Source organism: Silurus meridionalis, chromosome 9 (assembly GCF_014805685.1).
Source record: "Silurus meridionalis isolate SWU-2019-XX chromosome 9, ASM1480568v1, whole genome shotgun sequence".
Classification (NCBI taxonomy): Eukaryota; Metazoa; Chordata; class Actinopteri; order Siluriformes; family Siluridae; genus Silurus; species Silurus meridionalis.
This window is the reverse complement of record NC_060892.1, coordinates 5887299-5895471: the sequence shown is the minus strand read 5'-3', so window position 1 is coordinate 5895471 and position 8173 is coordinate 5887299. Positions and strand designations below refer to the sequence as shown.

The 8173-nt window shown below is 37.5% G+C and overlaps 1 protein-coding gene and 1 non-coding gene across 7 annotated transcripts; one reads left to right on the top strand and one right to left on the bottom strand.

The window, feature by feature from the left end:
• Positions 1 to 111: 111 nt before the first annotated feature.
• Positions 112 to 183, top strand: trnag-ucc. The gene has a single exon. It is a non-coding gene; the product is annotated as a tRNA-Gly (tRNA).
• A 913-nt stretch (positions 184 to 1096) lies between these two features.
• On the bottom strand, positions 1097 to 7766 carry ifi44g (interferon induced protein 44g). Of its 6 annotated transcripts, none has more exons than XM_046857545.1 (9): positions 7685 to 7766; positions 7496 to 7577; positions 6212 to 6322; positions 5579 to 5639; positions 5290 to 5485; positions 4692 to 4847; positions 3817 to 3988; positions 1753 to 1853; positions 1097 to 1628 (listed from the first exon to the last, which is right to left on the bottom strand). In XM_046857545.1, exons 2-9 carry the CDS (start codon positions 7548 to 7550, stop codon positions 1437 to 1439), a joined length of 1044 nt encoding a protein of 347 aa, XP_046713501.1. In that variant the 5' UTR covers positions 7551 to 7577; positions 7685 to 7766; the 3' UTR covers positions 1097 to 1436. The 6 variants fall into 6 exon arrangements, with proteins under 6 accessions (XP_046713501.1, XP_046713505.1, XP_046713503.1 ...); XM_046857549.1 differs by having other exon boundaries at positions 7505 to 7577; XM_046857547.1 differs by having other exon boundaries at positions 7729 to 7747.
• Between the last annotated feature and the right edge of the window lie 407 nt (positions 7767 to 8173).

Genomic DNA, 8173 nt, shown 5'->3' with positions numbered 1-8173 from the left:
CACGATTTAGGGTGGGTGTGCGTGATGACGTGGAAATCATTCGATGTGGGGGCGTGCGATCAGATTTGTTACTTTGGTTTATGATGTGAGCCGCGAGGGGTCTAACACAAGGCGTTGGTGGTATAGTGGTTAGCATAGCTGCCTTCCAAGCAGTTGACCCGGGTTCGATTCCCGGCCAACGCAAAATATCTTTATGAAGTATATATACATATTTCTTGCTTTTTACCGTCTCTACATATATTTATTAAAACTGACCTCATTTATTGCAACTAATTTGTAAATCAGAAAGTCACAAGTTCAAATCCCGACACAACCAAGCTGTCACTGCTGTGTAGTGGCGGACAAAGTACACAAACCATGTAGACACACTGGGTGTTTCTTCCAGGGAGTCAGAAATGACACTAAACTGTATGTTCGTGTTAAATAAATACCACCAAACACACTCAAAACAAGTTTAGAACAGAGCGAGCGCTCAATCCTGATTGGCTGATTGCTGTGGGATTGACTAGTTTAATTTTTATTTGAATTTTTATAGGCCCATAACCCTGAACTTCTCTAAACCAGCCATTAGGGCTGCACAAGCCAGTGCACTCTTAGTGCCGGTCCCAAGCCCAGATAAATGGGGAGGGTTGCGTTAGGAAGGGCATCCAGCGTAAAACATGAGCCAAATCAAATATGTGGATCACGAAAGAGAATTTCACACCGGATCGGTCGAGGCCCTGGTTACCAACGACCACCACAGGCATCATTAGCCAACAGGGTACCAGTGGAAATTGGGCTACTGTTGGCCGAAGTAGGAGAAGGAGAGGAGGAAGAAGACCACAAAGACAGCAGGAAAAGGAGAAGTGGAGGAGAGTGGAGGTTCGGGTTGGTACTTTAAATGTTGGTACTATGGCTGGTGAAGGGAGAGAGGTAGCTGATATGATGGAGAGAAGAAAGGTAGATATGTAATCAAATAAATATGTGTGTGCTGCTAAAATTAATAAATGGAATTCAGAAGAAATTAAACTTTGTCCCTTTTCAATTATCGCAATGCAAACTATAGTTTACATCAGGAAATACATGAAATTGAACACAGTCACACTGACAACACGACTAAACATTTTGACGATCTTGTTTGTGATCAATAAGAAAAGGACTTTTCATTCTGATGGCTGTGATTTTTATTGATACAAATACCTACTTTTGAAAAATTAACTAAGGATTTCACTGAGCAAATTGTTTTAGAAAAATTTTTTTTTTGCAAATATTAAGCATAATATGAAGGAATTCTCCAAAGCAAAAGAAAAACTGTAAAAGTACATTACACAAAATTAATTACTGAAAAAAAAAGATCAAAATTGTAGCAGTTGCCACTGACTGGATAATCTTATCTCTTTCGAAACCCCCCCAGAAATCAGAAAACAAGACATAAGCGGCGTATCAGCGCATCGGTTCTACATTTCTAGCTGAACTTTATATTCCACAGCAGTGTCCTGGAAGTACAGATCAGTGTACTGCAGGATGTGATCGACAGCACTGAGCAGTAAGATGTCCATGTTGTCATCGAGATCCAGCTGGGAGGAGTAGTTTCTCACAGGTACGATGTAGGATAAGGCCATTCCAAGAAGCGCTCCGGCCTTCACCATCTGAACATTACAGCACAAAGCATGGACGCTGATATATATACCGAAATACACACACACACACACACACACACACACACACACACACACACACACAACCATGTACATGGTATGATTGTGCACATACCAGCTGCTGAACTTGGCAGCTCCTGTACACCTGGCTGATGTCTCGAGACGTCTGGGTGCACACTTCATCCACGTGAGTCAGCAGTGCCACCTGGTGCACACCTGCAATAAACACAGAGTTACTGTTTGCGTAAATATATTTTTACATATACAGTATGTGTATATAACAATTTACTGTAAGTAAGTCTGAAACACACAGTTTTAGAAGTAAATAAGCAGCAGCAGGGTGGTGTAATGTGGAAAGTGGAGTTACCTCCCTGAAGATAGTTTCCTAATAAAGCATGTCTCTTTATGCTTTATTTCACTTTTACCACAGTGTTTTGCCTGAAGTAACTGATCAGCAACTGATATGTTTATGCTTCTTATTATCACTCTGTTATAAAAGCTATACATAGCTGTTCCCTCAGTGATCTTTTTTCCCTTTTCTCTTTCTGGTGAAGTGGTAGCTCAGTGGTTAAGGTTCTGGGTTAATGATCGAAAGGTTGGGGTGGGAGCCCTGGTATCGCCAAGGTGCCACTCTTGGGCCCTTAACCTACTGTACTCCAGGGGTGATGTATCATGTCTGACCCCAGCTTCCTAGCATTGTTTCTCCTTGCCACAATCACCATGGTTTGCTTATCAGGGATAAATACACATTGTTCACCATAACTCTTAAATTCTGTAAAGCTGCTTCGAAGTCTGGATTCTTTGTTATTATTACAGTTTCTTCTCAGCTGCTTTGGAGCATTTCTTTAATCATCCATAATATTTGCAAACCAGTAAGTGAATTCTCAAAACAATTTGTACAAACAGCACAAAACATTGAATTTCTTGCAAAAGCCTGTACTTTTCTTAAAATCCGTAGTTCATCTCTCAAGTATTTGTGTCAATGAACATCTCATTTCTATCAGAATAAAAAGTCCCTTTGTCATTGTTCGCAAACAAAATAGTCAAAATGTTTAGGCATGTTGTCACTATGATGGAGCACAGTTTTAGGATTTCTTGATAAACTATGGTCTGGATCACAGTGACTAAAAAAATGCACGAAATTTGACTTCTTTCTGTTTGGCATCTATGAATTTCAGCAGCACAAATTTATTAATTTGATTGCATATTCGATTTATATTGATTGCAAGAAACCGGGCAGGATTCACACCTTTACTGTACTGTTCGTTCATTTCCTGGTTGTTCATCCATTTTCAGAAAAGTGTAATTCTTTGTTTTGCTCCGTCTGTATTTGCTCACCAAATTGAAAGTTCATGAGATTCACCTTTAAACTATTTCAGAGAACTAGTTGATTATTGGTTGATCTGATGCTGTTCACTCGCCTTCATTAGTGACATTCAAGATTCATCTGCACAATTCATCATTGTAACATAAAAAAAAAAAAAAAAAGTTTATAGAAATTTTAAATGAGAAGTGGTTTAACTATTTTGCATTCAATGACTTATGCAATGAACTGATGCTGAGATGTTTTGGGGGTTAAAACTATTCAGGTGAAACCAGTATAATATATTTTGATCAACATGAACATAAACAACTAAAAATGTAGGAAACAGCAGACACTTGTACACAATTAGATTAAATGAATGTACAAAAGCATTTACAATTTGATCAAAACATTAGAATTTTTTTAAAACATTTGCTGGTATTAGAGGTCAATCGATTAATCGGTTTTGCCGATTAATCGGCACTGGTAGTCGATTGCTTGAACAATCCATACCGTTTGTTTTTCAGTCTTTACAAGAGCTGCCCCTAGAGGCACTGAGGCCACATGCTGTTTGTTTTTACACGTGATACACCCGAGTGTGCTCTATAAATGATTAATTATGTAATTATATTGCTTAATTAACATATTTATTATCTTTAGCACAGTTTCATGATCCAGTACTTTTGAATTTTTTATGTCCATAATAATGTTCAGTTCAAGTTTACACAGAGTGTTATGTTTTTTTTAAATTCAGTATCCATTTTAAAAACTATCGATTGTTTAACTGGTTTACGGCAAGTACGATCCAATCTAGCCCAATCTAGCGGTATCTGTAAAATCGGTCGACCTCTAGCTGGTATATAAAATGAGCCTCACCCAGACTGCTGATTTTTTCTCGGAGCTGCTGGAATGTGCTGCTCAGTCCTTTCGCATAGCTGTTGATTTTGGACGCATCCACTACAAACACCACGCAGTGAATCTTGTCTTTGAGGCTCGGCTCCTTTATGAACTCCGTGTTGTCAGATCTGACCGGCTCTTCTGCACTGAACTGTGAGCAATAAAAAAAAGACTATAAGAACTATTGCTAGATTTCTCTCTTTTTTCAGGGTTGTGTCACTGCCTCGTCAGAAAGCATCATACCCTCACTGTAGTACTAATGACTCACAGCCTTTAGACATAAATTTCATCCTGATTTCAAACATAAAGGACACAAAAATTGAAACACACAGAGGCCACGCCTATTTTTGTTGAACTGATACACACTAAGGCCATGCCTCCATATCTAGGACTAACAAAAACAGAGGGCCCATCTTCCTTAATCAAACTGATACACACACCAAGGCCACATCTGTTTCACTGGAAATGAAACTTATAAAAAACGACTCCTTCAGTAGTACTGACACGTTTAGAGGCTACGCCTATTTATAAAGGAATGATACACACAAAGGCAACACCTCCATAACTATAACATCTCCTTTAATCCGAAACACACACCAAGGCCTTGTCTGTTTAAACACACAAAAAACAGTCATCCTTCAGGCTTACTCAGAGTCCATGCTTGCTTCTGTAAGACTTACATGCACAAATGCATGCCTTCATAAGACACCATGCCTCCTGTCACTTTGAAATAATGCTTATCTATGTGTGACATTTTTTTTTTACATGATCTATTATCTATTAAAGCGTCCCTTATTACTGTATAACATCACTCCCCAGTGCACAATCATTCTTTACAGGTTTAAAAGATGTACCTGATGTCCCTCTATCACATGTCCTTTGATAACACACAGCGCATCATAAAGGCTCAATCCAGTCGAGTCTCCTTCTCCAATCCCCATAATATCACACAGGACCAGTGGCATGGGGAGTGGTATTTCTCCACTTTGTCTGATCTGGAAGGACTGGAGCTGCGTCACAGAACATTACATTTGAATCATTTTTATGCATCCAATATACTTTCCATGTGAACATGAAGAATCTACTGAATGGATTTCCAGCATCATGGCTTTGTAATGGTTAGAGATAAAGCTTTCGATATATATTAATTATGATATGTAGCCTGTCCTCATAACCATTATGGTATAATGAGCCCTATGTGTTCATTGCCTTCTTACTTATGTCATTTATTTGTTTTAGAAAAACTATTTTATTCTTATTTACTATCATTCTTTTCTTTTCACAGCTAATTTGTAGTATTGTCTAATTTGTAGCATCTTACATATATCCTCAGGTTTTTATATAATCCTCTCTTTTTGACATCTATTATACCCCCAACCTGTGGTACAGCCAATTCCTGAACTCGATTCAACAAGCACATGTCCAGGTCTCTTTCTTTCTTGTCTCCTTTACCTTTTTTGTGAAGCTTGCAGACGAAGAACCCACCATGGCCCGGTTAAGGACGCGCCCGGAAAAGATTGACTGCACAGAACTAATGAAACTGGACTTTCCTGCACCAACGGGACCCAGAAACAGGACTCTGGCCCGGGACACAGCCCCACCGGCCGGTTTGTATGACTCAACCTTCTCCATCAGTTCCCCTCTGGACCTTTGTATACAGCACACAATAAGATTTAAACACTCTGAGAATGCAGATACTGTATTTCACACAAGTACAGAGTAGAGTTGCTGGAATACTGACTCTGAGGTCCAGTTCACTGATCTCCATGGAGTCTCGAGTAGATGTAAATTCGGAAATATATCTGTAAATCAAGTAGGTAATACAATATGTAAGGGACAAACAATGATATGCAATGTCCTGCAGGACATGGTGTTATAGGAAATAATCAACTTTAAATTAGAGATAAAGTAAAGGACAGTATTTTGCCAACAATTACTAGTTTTTTTTATTTGTTACCTCTTAATATTTATAATTACACCGACATACACCAACAAAGGCGGGTAAGTGTTTAAGGCGTGGCGCTACTAATAAGACGTTTAGACATTTAGTAAATAAATCATGAATCATGTTAGTTTCTGTTTTCCTTCATGCAGCTTTTTTTTCTGTTTATAGCTGTTATTATGTACAGTAAGTGAGAGCAAAATTAAAATTGCTTCTTGTCCATTTCATAAAATTGAACAAATATAAACAGATACATGTACATGTTAAGTATGAACTTTAGGATGGTGAAATCGACTCTTTTTTTTATTGTACAATTTACATCAAAAATTCTTTAGAAATATTAAGACTGCTAGAGAGGAAAACAAAATGATGGGTTCATAATTTTAATATGATTATTTCAATTAATTTGTGTTTAATCAGTATATTTCTTACCTACAGGCCCCTTCCTGCCTTTATTTTCTTCCCGAGGACTTTCATCTGCTGGCTTTACAACATTGAAAAGTCTTCTGTTCTTCTCGTTGTCCTTCTTTACTTTTGTAGGATCTGTTTATTGATAAGTATCAATGTACACACAAAACAGGTTGAAAGATGAACATACCATTTAAGATTTCACACTGGGGTGGACAAAATAATTCAAATATAATTTATTATGAATATATTAAACCTAAATATGTAAACACAAAGCAAAATCAATCCACCATAATCCACTATTTGGATTTGGTTTTGGGCAGGTGATGAATGGTGCCTAATTTTTTTTTCCAGATATAATGTTTATAATTGTGGCCAAACAGTTCAATCTTGGTTTCATCAGACCTAAGAATCTTGTTCCACACAGTCTGAGAGTCCTTCATGTGCATGTTGGGAAACTGCAAGCGCCCACTTCATGGGTTTTGCACTGAGGAGAGATTTCCGTCTAGCCACTCTGCCATAAAGCCCAGATCAGTGGAGGGCTGCAGTGAGGGATGTCCTTCTGGAACTTTGTCCCATATCCACACAGGATCTCCAGAGCTCAGTCAGCCATCAGGGTCTTGGAAGAGTCCTGTTGGTGCCGCACTTCTTCTATTTGACAGTTTTGCACCAATTCCAGTGCAATTCCTCTGAACTCTGCAGGCAGTTTCAATGACCTCATGAATTGGTTTTTGCTCTGATATGAATTGTCAGCTGTGAGGCCTTCTATAGAGCGGTGTGTGTCTTTCCAAATCATTTTACACCATAATCAAGGTGTAAAAAACATCTCAGCAACGATCAAGAGAAATGGGAGGCACCAGAGCTTATTTCTTATCTTCTTTTATTCAGATATTTAACAGACATTTCCAGAATTGTGATAAAAGAGTATCTGTGAGAGTGAAAGGGAAAGTTTATAGGACTGTGGTGAGACCTGTGATGTTGTATGGATTAGAGACAGTGGCATTGAGTAAAAGATTGGAGGTGAAGCTGGAGGTAGCAGAGCTGAAGATGTTGAGATTTTCGTTAGGAGTGACGACGATGGACAGGATTAGAAATTAGTTTATTAGAGGAACAGCGCATGTAGGACATTTTGGTGACAAAGTCGGTAGCCAAAAGAAGAAGAAGAAGAAGAAGAAGAGACATTTCCAGAATTCTGTTTTCATTTTGTCATTATAAGATAATGAGTGTATAATAATAATAATAATAATAATAATAATAATAATAATATATACATTTTTTAAATGCACTGTGTGTACAATAAAACCATACCTGACTGACCAAAGGTAAAACTTGGCTCTTGATAGTTGAATAAACCAGCTTCCATGATGAACTCTTAAGTATATCAACAGTTCTAAAAAGATTTAAAAAATGGAAAAGAAGCTCAAATATTTAGGAAATGCTCGAGCTGCAATAGAGAGTTAAACAAAAGAAATGGTTATAAATGTATAAAACTCGGACCTCAGTAAAATCCAGCACGAAAATAGTTTAAACTCGAAACTCACAGATCGACTGATGAAACGAAATTGAAACTCAAAACCCATGTGACTTCACATGAAGTGACTTAACCACGCCCCTAATAAAAATTGGGGGATTGGAGAGTAATTCAATAAAAAAAAAAATTGTAATTGAATTTATTATAAATGTCCATTTATAATAGTTCCATTATTGTTGATGTTATAATCTTTTCACATGGACAATTTAATGTCATCAAAACTGTTCAAGGCAATTGCAGTCATAAAGCTTTTTTGTGGTCATATTACAGTTTTCTCCTAAAATCCTAAAATACGAATTTCTAGAAAAATATTCTGTTGTTGATACAATATAGTATCAACAAACACTTGAAATCCACAACATTCCAAAATCTCATTTTTAAACAGTGCAAATTAAATGCATTTACCTTGAAACTAGTCATTTTTTCTCTCTGATACTAGTCAGTTGTGAGTATCT